General features: G+C 38.2%; 1 protein-coding gene across 4 annotated transcripts; it reads left to right on the plus strand.

Moving 5' to 3' along the window:
• Positions 1 to 139: 139 nt before the first annotated feature.
• Positions 140 to 12,233, plus strand: LOC113204571 (uncharacterized). Of its 4 annotated transcripts, none has more exons than XM_026419782.2 (25): positions 140 to 296; positions 575 to 786; positions 867 to 1,106; positions 1,192 to 1,365; positions 1,455 to 1,656; positions 1,742 to 1,992; positions 2,077 to 2,154; positions 2,256 to 2,450; positions 2,550 to 2,978; positions 3,065 to 3,265; positions 3,361 to 4,574; positions 4,653 to 4,684; positions 4,767 to 4,858; positions 4,933 to 5,220; positions 5,289 to 5,453; positions 5,546 to 5,721; positions 5,809 to 5,989; positions 6,077 to 7,099; positions 7,180 to 7,326; positions 7,414 to 7,503; positions 7,600 to 7,761; positions 7,920 to 8,040; positions 8,116 to 8,242; positions 8,336 to 8,505; positions 8,584 to 12,233. In XM_026419782.2, the coding sequence occupies exons 2-25, from the start codon at positions 616 to 618 to the stop codon at positions 8,661 to 8,663; spliced, it is 6,009 nt and encodes a 2,002-aa protein (XP_026275567.1). In that variant the 5' UTR covers positions 140 to 296; positions 575 to 615; the 3' UTR covers positions 8,664 to 12,233. The 4 variants fall into 4 exon arrangements, with proteins under 4 accessions (XP_026275567.1, XP_026275568.1, XP_026275569.1 ...); XM_026419783.2 differs by having other exon boundaries at positions 7,183 to 7,326; XM_026419784.2 differs by having other exon boundaries at positions 2,265 to 2,450.

The following is a 12,233-nucleotide window of genomic DNA, read 5'->3' on the forward strand; positions in this document are numbered from 1 at the left end:
TGCCTTAGAACACCATGACAATTTCAGCGGTGGTTCACCGCGCTTGAGTCTGAATTCCTCGTCGTGTCGCACGATAGCCTCTCTGTTGGTAGCCTATCTCTATCCAGTCCAGTGACTTCACTAAGCTCAGATACAAAGCGTCGTCTGCTGTATATTTCCTAGAACGTACCCACAAGTTTGTTGATAAAATGGAGTGTCAAAATGTTTTCGCACAAATGAAAACGTTCTGCGTTTCTTTGGTCCCGGAAATTTTTATCTTTGAAGATGTAATCTTGTAATTCTTCCCACTACCTCCGGTGAGTCAATGTAATTTTTGTGATAGCAACTCTTCAAAATTCTGTTAAAAGGCGAGGGCGTAACAACAATGTCGGTGATGGGCGGATAGTGTTCCAAAGCCTCCAAAGCCAACCATGGCAATTTAAATTTTGCTATGCCATGCGTAACTAGTTCATCGCTCGCTTGAACATACTGTCTATTGATCTGTGGTATGCGTGTTACCTTGCCTAGGTTCTTGATTTTCATTACATTGGTTCAAGACATTTCTATCTACCATTGATGAGTTTTTATTTTCCAGGTCCAAATTTACTATTTGACTCTTTTTCTCATAAACTCATCATGAGAAAGGTCCTTAATTTTGTGAAAGGGAAGCGGGACGATAAAAAGGAAGCTTCTTTATCTTTGAACGTGACAAATATATCAGTCGAAATCACTGACCCTGCAGGAGTCACCACACCAAGTGATGACTATGACTTTGTTGGAACTACAGAACAGTGCACTGATTATGAGGTAACTATTCTGAACACCATAAAAAAAGACATGAGAGTTTAGTTTTTGCTTATTCTTTATTGTTTTGTCTATTCTTGTAGGTTGATTTGTCTGGGAAGGATAAATCTATCACTAAACTCCATAAAGCAGCATGGGTGGGGAATTTGGAAAAAGTGAAATCTCACTTAAAAAAGATAGACGTGAATGTTGTTGATGCTTCAAGTCGCACACCCTTACATCTTGCTGCAGCCCAAGGACACACAAATGTTGTTTGGTTTTTACTTTCAAGTAGGGCGGCAACCGACATAATAGATGCTGGAGGAAAGACTTCTTTTTTGAAGGTAAACTTGCTGTTTGTTTATCTTGTTTTGTCTTTAGTATTATGAATGGTTGATAAATTTACAATTAACCCTGAACTGTTATCAGGCTGTAGAAGGGGGCTATAAAGAAATTGTAAGCAACATGTTAGAGAAAGGAGCTGAAATAAATTTAAAAGATGCAGATGGCAACACAGCTCTTCATATTGCAACTAAACTGGGATATTACGATATTGCTACAGTACTGTTGAAAAATGGTGCCAATTTTGAAAGTGCAAACAAGGTATTAAGGTGTACTCATATAAATCTATCTACATGTTTCAATGTTTTAAGATTTCATGATTTTAAAATATTGATTTTAATATTTTACAGAAAGGAGAATATGCCCTCCACATAGCAACGACAGCAGAGCACATGGATTTAGTGGAGCTTCTTTTGCGCTATGGAGCAGCAGTTAATGTTACAGATGTTGATGCTCGTACTCCTTTGATGCTGGCTGCTCGTTGTGGAAATGCCCCTTTAGTAGAGTTGTTTTTAGAGTATGGTGCCAAACGAGACATGACTGACAACAGCAGTAAGTAGTTGGACAAGAAGACTGAAACTTTCTTTCAAGTAGTTGAGTTATTGCATTTGATAAGAATAAAATGAAAACATTTCAGGTTTCACAGCTCAAGACTATGCTATCAACAAGGGATATGGTGATCTTGCAGCATTACTAGTCACAGCAATGATTGAAAGAATTGAAGAGGAAGGAGAAGATGAAGAGGAGGAGAAGGAGGAGGAAGATGAAGAAGAGGAGGACGTTGAGGGGAAGATAGATGACACTGAGACAGACACAAGCTCCCAGAGAATAGACAAGCAAAGATCGGTCTCATCTGGTTCACTTGTACCTGTGAATGGAAGCAATGTGGTATGACTTTAACTTCCAACATCAACCAATAAACTACCATTAATGTTTTTCTTACACAATCTTTATCATTTAATGATTCTGCAGGATGTATCAGATGTTCCAGCTGAAGATGGTGATAGTTGGCATGACAGTGACGTATCTGACTCTCACAAGGAAACCAGGGTAACTGTCCAGTTTTTGAATCACTTCCTTTTGAATTTTTAATTCTCCTTTTGCATGACTCATTTTAAATACCGTAGAGAATACCCTGAGCACTCATGCAGCTTTTACAGATTTCCCAGTCCAAGCTGAAGAAATTTCTTTTGCCTACTTCTGATGATGAACAATGTGATGAGCAAAGCCCTGTGCAAGGCGGAAAAAACGTACATGATTCCCCCAACTCCTGTGTGATACCTCCTCCGCTTCAACCTCCCCGCAGTTGGGATCTTATCCAAGCAGGAATGATTGATGATAATACCGTAAGATTCCTCATAGAATAATTATCAGAAAAAAGAGATGTTTAGATATGTATATGCCTTCTCCATAATTGCTATTTTCATGTAATGTTTTGATTCCAGAGTTCAGAGGTAAAACGATGCAGTTTGACAGCACTAGGAACATTGCGGTCACGGCGAGAGAGCTTCAATGACTCAATAAAGAGTGATATTGAATCCCCCTTGAGTCTCAAGGAAGGTGCTGAGACCAAAGAGCTGGAGAAGGGTGCTATTGTTACATCAAAAACAAATTTATGCAGCAAGGTCATTGAGACCACTGCTCTGAAGAGAGATAAGAGTGACTTATCTGCTGTTGAAAGTGATTGGGATAGCAGTGACGAAAGCCTTCCTCTTGACAAAATTGCTGCTACTCCAGCCGAAAAAACTTTAGGCTCTCCAAAAATAGTTCAACAAATTTCAGTTGATGTTCATCAAGAACCTATTGATGATGATTTGCCGGAACCACCATCTCCTTCACAACTTTTAGTGCCTGAAGATACAGGATTTTTGCAGGTATTTCCTAGAATGTAATTGGAAATGTACTATATTCATTAGGTCATCCATTTTTCTCACATAATGTCATGCTCCTTTCAAAACAGGTCACAAACCTATCTGCCCCTGGTTCTGGAGCTGTCAGTCCTGAGCCAGTCAGTGAAAAGCGTGCACGAATGCTTCTCATGCAAAACCAGCAATCAGTTGAGCTTACTCTGACTGATGACCGTACAGAAGACAAATCTGAGCACAGTCAAGACTCCCCATCAGCATTGCCAAAAGATGGGGAAGGAGATAGCCAAGGGCAGGTAGGGTTGTGTGTTAATACTGTCACCTTTTACAATCTTCATTCATTTCATTTCCATTTTAACTGATGTAGTGTTGGTGTTTGTTTCTACAACAGCCAGATTGTTCTGCTGATATTGGCACTTTAGGTCGTGATGGAACTATGATGGGTTATGATGAAATGTGGGAATCCAATGCAGCATTTGCACCTTCCAGCCCAACTGATATGGAACCACCACCGCCACCACCACCACCACAAAACCACAGTCTTCCTCGAATAGAGGAAAAGGTTGAGACTAGCGAAGGGGAGCAATCACCTAGTTCCCAGATTATTATTGACTTGAATGTGCCAAAGATTACGGAGATCTCTAATATTGACATTCTTACCTCTCCAATTGGTAAATCAGTCTTTTCCATTCCACCACCCGTACCTTTGGCAATTGTGGGCAAAAGTGAAGAAGTGGAAGATTTGACAAAAAAATCTCAAGATACCAAGTTGTTGTCTACCAAGAGACATGTTCGAAACAAGTCAATATTTCAAATGCCTTTGCCCAGTGAATCAGCTCAGCAGCTTGACCAGTCTATTCCTCAACTCCACCTACCATCCACTCAAGCAATCCATGACCAAATTATAAACAGACAGCTGGAATGTTATGATATTGCCATTAGAGACCTTGCTGTTTCAACTCCCTCGAAACAAGACTCATCAAGAGTTGGCAATATGCACCCTATTACAATTCAAGCTTTGAAATCAGATGAAACAGTTGGAACAGATTCATTTGTTGATAAAGGACACAAAATTATGCCTGATCTATTAGCTGGTTCTAAAGTTGCTGCTCTGGCATCTGCCTTTAGTGGTAAACCTGTCTCTTCTCACAGTCAGATTATTAAAAAATCTGCTACTGATCCCAAAATACCATTGGCCAATGAGGGTGAAGAAGAGATTGAAGAGGAAGATGATGGAGAATACAATGAAACTACTGTTAAACCGGGTAGTGTAGAAAAGCCACTAAGGAAGAAACGTAAATCACTTCTTGCTATGCAAAAATTGGAGCCTACGACTTCACAGGGCTCTCAGGGCTCACAGATTGCAGATGTGTACAATAGCTCTTCAGAATCAGAGGAGGAACCTGCATACTGGGGCTCAGCAGGAATAAACAATAACAAGGTGTTCAGGCAATCCACGGTCATTAAAAGGGACAGTGATATTCTTGGTGCAGATCAATCCAATATCTTATCTCCAGAAAATCTATCCCTGGAGGATATTCAACACACAAGCACATCAGGAAGCAGTAATGAAGATGTTACTGCAGAAGTTGAAGATGTTAGAAGGTAAGAATTTTGAATAAATGAACATCACCATCATAAAATATGTTATTAAAAATATTTTGTAATCTTTCTGAATTTTAGCTCCTTAAACATCAGAGATGCAAGTGGATTAGGTAAGAAAATAACTATGTGTGTTGAGTGTATCATCACAGAGGTATAATCTTCTCATTGTGGACTATTTGTTTCTATTTATAGATGAAAAGGATTCAAAGCTCTCAACAGCTGACTCTGATGCAGAAAGCGGAGCCTCACAAACAGAGGGTACACCATCGCATTCTTACCTAAAGGTGAGTTTGCACTTTGTTCTTCCTCCATTCCTCTTAATAAGAAACACTGTCTTATAATATTAATGTCTGGGCAGAGTCATGAGGTTCTGCTTAAACACCATCTTCAAGTTGTGACTGAAGAACGTGGACGGCTAGCAGAAACCACAGTTGAACTGGGTGAAAAAACTGAACGTCTAATGTATGAGCTTGCTGATGCTCGGGAGGCTGCGAGGGCAAGAGATGAGGTGATATCTATGCTTCAAATCCAGCTGCAACGGCTTGAGGAGAGTCACATTAAGGGTCTTGAAGAAGTTCAAACCCATAGATTTCATCTTGATTCTCGAGACCAAGAACTACGCCACCTTGAAGAAGTTTGTCGAAAGGTAAAAATTACTTCACTTTCACATTCTTTTCTGTCGGTAGTTTACCTTCAATATTTTTATTTCCCTAGGCTCAAGAGGAAGCAATTCATCTGAAAGAAATCATTCGATTAAAGGACAAGGAGATTGCTCATTTGACATTGATACGAGCCAACCGTGATGAAGAGGCTCACAGACAATCCATGGCACGAGACAAAGAGAAAGACATGACTATAAATGAACTCAGGATTCATTTAGTAAGCAAAACAGTTTTTGTTCTTGGTTTAGTTTTTTCAAAGGCTTTAGTTCATTTAATTAACAAATTCATTTACTATGTTCATATCTGCAGAAATATGTGGAGCAGGAGAAGGATAGATTGAAAGAGACGCTAGTGACAATGGAACATCAACAAGCAAGCTTACAAGCTCGGACTGATACACTTATTGAGGAGAATGCTCGTTCAAATTCCCAAGTCACCAGTGACCTTCGGAATGCACAAGAAGAAACGAACAAGTGGAGAAGCTTGTATGTTATTCTCTAGCGGTTCTCAACACATTTTCCCTTTGTCTTTGACTGTGGTAATATTTTTATTGATTCTTCTTTTTTCCTAAGATATGAATCATGTCTTTTAAAATTGGAAGCTATGGATTCTTCTCAAGTTAAAGTTCTTCTAGAGGCAAAAAACAGTGAGGGTGATGCTGCTCAATCTTACAGAAATGAAATTTTAAGTGCTGTTGAGAGACTTGAAAAAGAAAAAGATGCCGATCGTCTGATTTGGCAAGCCAAGATAAAGGTGATCACATCTGTTTTGAATGAAAGACACTTTTTTATAATTATTCTTGGACCTGTATTTCAGAATTATTTATTTTTCATTCAACAGGAGGAGGTAGCTAGTGCTGTGAATTTATTGAAGTCAGAGTATGAGAAAGTTGAGGAGACATTACGAAAGCACAATGCCACTCTTGAGGTAATGGTTGAGAGACTTAAAATAGACCATGACATTGCAATCAAGAGACAAGAGTCACTAGAAAATCAGCTAAGATCTGCCCAAACTGAGCTTCAACTTAACAGAAGAGATGGTTCTGAACTGTCTCAACTTCAACATGAAAATTCTAGGATGAAGAATCAAGCATTGACAGATCAAAACAAAATCCAAACACTTGAATCTGAACTTAAGCTCAAAGATCAATCGTTGATAGATTTTAACAAAACACTACAAATTGTCCGTCAGGAAAATAAAGCTTTGGCAACTCTTTTGTCAGACATTACTGAAAGTCCAAAAGAAGAAAAAGAAATTGTACGTAAAAGCAATTCAAAGGCAATACTGGACAGCGAAGGATGTATTGTTGAAACCAAAGTTACCCAGGAATTGGAAGGTACCTTACAGCAAGAAAAGGAAGAGCTACTGAAGGAAGTTACTGATTTGAAACTAAAATTGCAAAAACGTGACAGCTCACCTAGCTCAGCCAATCTTTGTAATGCTTCAGCTATGACTGACCAAGTGCGTTGGAATCAGACTGGGCTAATGGGTGTAGTGCAGAAGCAGAAGGAAGAGATTGAAGTTTTGAAATCAGAGTGTGCCAAGCTTAGATCCACCAGCAAGAGCCCATCTCTATCACCCATCAATGTTCCCCCTGAAATTAAACCCAGACCAGGAAAACTGTCCCCAAAACCTGTAAAATCTCCGACTACCATAGATTTGCTCAAATCAACTGAGAAGGGAGAAGGGCAAATGCTTCAGCCCTTCGTGTGCAAAAGATGCTGTAGCCCTCTTTCACCCACGAGTTTGCAAACCAATGGACAGATGAGAAAAAGCAGCACTGAAACTCAAACTATTGAAGGTTGTGAGTCCCCTGCACATTCTTCCAAATGCTCTTCCCCTCGTCATAGCTGGAACCAAAATGTATGATGGATATAAAATAACTCTTTACATGTTTCTATACATTGCTCTTTAACATTTTCTTTATTTTTTATTGAAATTAGCAGGTTATTGGACACAATATAGAACAAGAGTTACAGGCACAGGCAGAGAAGTGTTTAAAACACCAGCAAATGATTGCTGGTCTTAAATCAGAACTTCAACTATTACGGGGTGGTAGTAGTGATTATCAAATAAACCTACAGAAACAAGTAGGTTTTCTATTTGTATCCTTTTCTTATTTTTGTGATTCACTTAATAATGTGCTAGCTTTTTAATAATCTTCTTTGTTCTACAAGGTATCTGATTTACAGCAGAAAATCAAGGATGAAATGAATCTTAGATCCAGTCTAGAAATACAAATGAACAGAATGAAATATGAAGTTCAGGTTTGTGATAACACTTCTTCAATTTTTCCCCTCTTTTCTATTCTTTTGCCTTTAACTAATGTAATATAATTTTCAAATATATTTTTTGCCTCTTAGGAAAAGTGTCGGGTAGAAAAAGAATTAGAGAAATTGAAAGGCCGCCTTGAAAGGGAATTTGTTCTGAGGAGTGAATTGGATTATCTTAATCGAGTAAAGGCTGATGAATCTTCAGAACTGAGCACCAAATTAGCTCAAGTGAACAAACTTCTGTTGCAACAGGTAAGTCCAGTTGACCCAAGGATATCACTACAATTACAAAGATATTATGGATTGGATTGATTGAATGATGTTATTGTTGAGTTTCTCTAGAAAACAAAAGTGGGATATTGTTTATTTATCTTGGTCAGTTAGAATAAAACTTTTGTCTTATAATCTAGGTCCATGACAAGAATTCTGGTAAGGAAAAAGAGAACATTGATGCTAAAATACACAAAGAATATGAGGAAACTAGACAGTACTTAGTTTCAGAGCTTGCAAAAGTTCAGGCATCACTACAAGGTACCTGCATACATAGTTCAATGTATAGATCACAGTTTGAAGTTTTCTTGACAGTCCTTTGATCTTTCCTTGCAGCCAAAGAAAGTGAAGAGAAAGAACTTAAATTGAAGTGTGAAAAATTGTCCCGTGAATGTGACAAAAAAAATGAGCAAAGAAGGAAGATGTTGATAGAAAAATCGTATAATCTTGGACAACAGTTCATGTAAGTTTTACTTCTATATTTTTGTTTCAAACTCTATACACCTATTCTTTTCTTGAACACATGTTACCAATTAGTCTTAAAATTTTAAACCAGGAAGGACAAAAATATTGGCTCCAATGACCAAAAACCAACAGTAGCAAACCCTGAATCCACTGTGCTGAACACGCAACCCACAAAAGTAGTTAGTGCTCCACTGGACAAGCCATACTCCCAACTCTTGCGCAAAGAGGTTAAAAAAAGTGCTGAAAAATACAAAACTGCAGGTAAATTTTCTTATCAATGGATAATCAGCTTCTAAAAATTTTTTAAGACTTTTGTTTCATTATTCTTGAAATTTTCAGATCACATTCCTGACATATCTTCAGGCCCCAAGTCTGAAGAACATTTGTCGTACTTGGAAAAGAAATATTGTCTACCATAACTTTAAGTGGGGGGACCTTGTAAGTGTGAAAAACATGCATAGAACATTTCCATTAATTCTTGTCACATCCTCAATTTTGATAAGATATCAAATGCAACAGCCTTCTATGTGATTTTGTACTTTACCAGAGATGGTATGAAGGTCTCAGTTGCAACATTATGTCTCCACGTTTGCCAATTTCCCTCTATTTGAGGTTTGTGCCAAAACGCACAATTTATGTAAGTCATCATCCTGCCAAAGAAGAAAAGTCTTTCAAGTCATTTTCATGTATTCTTGTGTTTTTCTAGTGTTAAGTGTACTTATCCTTTTTACTGTAGTTCTCTTCACTAGTCATTTTTGCCCTGATTTAACCTCTTTGATTACAAAGCACAAAGAAAGCACAAGTGAGAGGTATATACCAATGTAAGGCTGAACTTTGCAACCAGTTGCCAAGATTTTGTAGAGTTATATTCAGACAGACAGATTTTCTTAGCCATTTGATATTTGTCCAATCTGACGTAGTGTATACAAGACTACTTCAAAGATAGGCATTGAAGTAATGACATTGATTCCTTCATATGAAAGTGCAAAGACATTAGTTATATTATGTGTGGAACAATATTCTTATATCTATGCCCCCCCCCCCCCTCGTATTATCGGGGCTTCCTTCATTTTGCCAATCTTGTAGATCTAGATGACATATTGTCATTTTAATTTTAATGTACGTACTTCACTATAGTTTACTATTGAATTTGAATTTTATAGTCAACCATTCCAATTACTGTAGAAGTTTTTGATGAAATACCAATGGGTAAAACATGAGCTCTTTATCAAGCTCAGTATTGAAAAGACATTGACTGGTTAAAACAATTTCCCTGTATTTTGTTGTGTTGGACTACTTGACTAGCACCTTTAGTAATCAATCCACAATCTGACAATATGAGATTTAATCATTAGGTCAGATTGTAGAGTGATAGTCTTTTAAGTAAGATTTTTGTAAAATCAGAGGCAGCATATAGTACCTATTTATGAATAGGCTTGGCAGCAATTCTAAGTTTGTCATTCATTCTATAATTTTATGTCACTCACAGACTTTAAAAAACTGTGAGTAAAATGTTTCCTATTTTGTTTTGAATTACTCAACGAACCCAGTGTCTTAGTCTTACGTACAAGTATTAGTTTTGGCAGTAACATCTAGTCATTTCAAACATCTCAAGAAAATATTGTTGAAGGGGTGTTTGTGTTGCATTATGTATCCTGATGTCTATGCTGTCAATGTTGACATATAGCAAGCATTGCATCTATTTAAAGGCTCTTAAACTAATTATGAATTTGTTGTGATTTTTGTGGGTATTTTCCACAGCTATTAAAGGCTTAACTATTATTATTACAAGTGATATTAATGTTGTTTCTTTAACAGTCATATGCTATATTATGATGTCAATTTTTACAAGTGAGAAAGTAGTTGCCACTTTGTGCATGATTCCATTGACTTTTTAAGACGAATTTTAACTTTATTCAGGTTTGCTATGATTTTTTGTTCAAAGCTCTTTATTTTCTTTCATTTTTTTTCTTCATCTATAATTCTTATTTATTGAAGACTTATAAAAAACTTGTTCCAGTCTCTTTCTTCCCCTGAAGCAGCTTCCAGTATCTTGGTTTACCATTTTGAATGTGATTATCGTAAGAGTTCAAACATGTCAAGGTTATTATTTGTAGTTTAATTTGTGCATTTGTTAACTGCATTTGTTCACGCAGGTCCTCTATTCTATTTTGGTTCAATTTTTTTTTAATGTTCCAAATGTGCTGTTTTGGCAAAGCTTTTACTGTTTTTGCTCAAATAATTATTCTATATTTCCTCTTTACTAGAGATATAACCAATTTTCACAAAGTTGTATGTTTGTTAGAAATCTCATCATTTGTCCAGTATTATTGTTCGGGCATGAGTATGTTATTGTATTAAATGTATCACTCTAGTTGCCACGTTGTTGTGTAGTGATTATTGAATATTCTATTCGAAAACCTTTACAATGTGTCAAATATATGTGTGGGTTAACAAAGATTGCACAAATGTGTGGGAAGAAATTTAAATACAAAGATGAAATCCTCATATTATTCATAAAAAGTACTGCAATTAGCTGAGCACAGCTTAGATTCTTTTTTCAAAGTTCAGATAGACATAGGTATTACATGACAAAGACTTTGAATCAGCTGGAATGATGTCAAAGTTTTTCAATATTTGTTAGTTTTTGTCATTAAAAAAATAATATTATTTCTGAACAATTATTGTTGTGCTAAAAGTTTGTAGAGGCCTCCCTGTGAGATCCCTCCATGAATATTTCGTTTAGTTGGTTGTGAGTTTCTTGGGGTCAGAGATTGTGCGTATCTTTTGGAGCAAGGGTACTATTTATATTCTATTTATTCAGGTGGATGTTCAGGGTGGTCCACAGACCCCTTCCTTTATTTTGCTTATACTGTACCGGATGCAGGCGTGCGGACGGGTTGCATACTCGCACGGGGCCATAAGGCGCCCATGTTGAGCGACGGTAGGCAAGCCCGCCCGCACGCATGCATGCGGTACAGTATACGCAAAATAAAGGAAGGGGTCTGTGGACCACCCTGTATAGGCTTAGATGTATCCCAGAACTGTGAAGCTGGGAACCTCATAAAATGTACTTGATTGGTCGAGAGCTTCTCGCCTAATTCAGCTTCTGCTAATATTGTGTGCTATTATAATGATTTTGATTGGTCCAAACTCGCAGGCGCTGTCGGGAACGCGCAGGATTTTGCGCGGTTCCACGGGGAGGCTCGCGATTCGCGGTTCCGCCGGGGATGCGCGGAATCCTGCGCGCTTCTGACAGCGCCTGCGAGCCGGTACTTATGCAACCCACCATACTAGCATGTAAGACCTGGGACACCCTGTATGTTAATCGCACTTTGTCCGCACATTTTCTTCTTCTTTGAAGAAGCAATTCGCATTTCTGGGATACCGACCTGATGCATATACAGGTGGCTGTTTTCTCCCGTTGGATCAGATGAGTGCACCAGCCCACGAGCATAGTCGCGCGGGCCTATCGAATATTACCACACCGCCTTAAGGCCCCGTGCGAATAGGCAACCCTGCTGCACACTAAACCCTTGTGTATTTTGCTGTGCATACTGTACGAGTTGTGCACGAAATTCACAACAAAATGCATAAGGGTCTATAGAGTGCACTCCTGGATCCGGGCTAAGCGGCAACTAAACCCATTCTCTCGAACGGGGCACAACGGCCGCCCTGTACAGGGTACATGTATACTGGTTGTTTCTTTTTTGCACGCGCCGGTACCGGTACAGACCGGATTGCCTTGCCTACTACCTCTCCCCATAATACGCCATGGTCCCTGTGAGTAGGCAAATACCCGGTCGCATCACTGTCGCGTGCGAAGAAACACCCGATACAGCTGATTAAATGGGATATGTATTGTACTTTCAAAGATAATTTCTTTTAAATGAAAAAATCAGAGGGGGACCTCCGAACATTCTATCAGGCTTGGAAAAAAGTCTCATTCAATACTTGAGTTTCATTATATTTCAATAAGGATTTTTAAA

This window comes from Frankliniella occidentalis, unplaced genomic scaffold (assembly GCF_000697945.3).
Source record: "Frankliniella occidentalis isolate FOCC.00 unplaced genomic scaffold, Focc_3.1 Scaffold21, whole genome shotgun sequence".
Lineage (NCBI taxonomy): Eukaryota > Metazoa > Arthropoda > Insecta > Thysanoptera > Thripidae > Frankliniella > Frankliniella occidentalis.

Bases quoted from the DNA above. Each gene is read 5' to 3' on its own strand.
- LOC113204571 (XM_026419782.2), top strand. From the start codon at position 616: ATGAGAAAGGTCCTTAATTTTGTGAAAGGGAAGCGGGACGATAAAAAG. The intron at 5,990-6,076 runs GTGATCACATCT...TTCATTCAACAG, and splicing joins TTTGGCAAGCCAAGATAAAG to GAGGAGGTAGCTAGTGCTGT. The intron at 7,100-7,179 runs GTATGATGGATA...TATTGAAATTAG, and splicing joins GTCATAGCTGGAACCAAAAT to CAGGTTATTGGACACAATAT.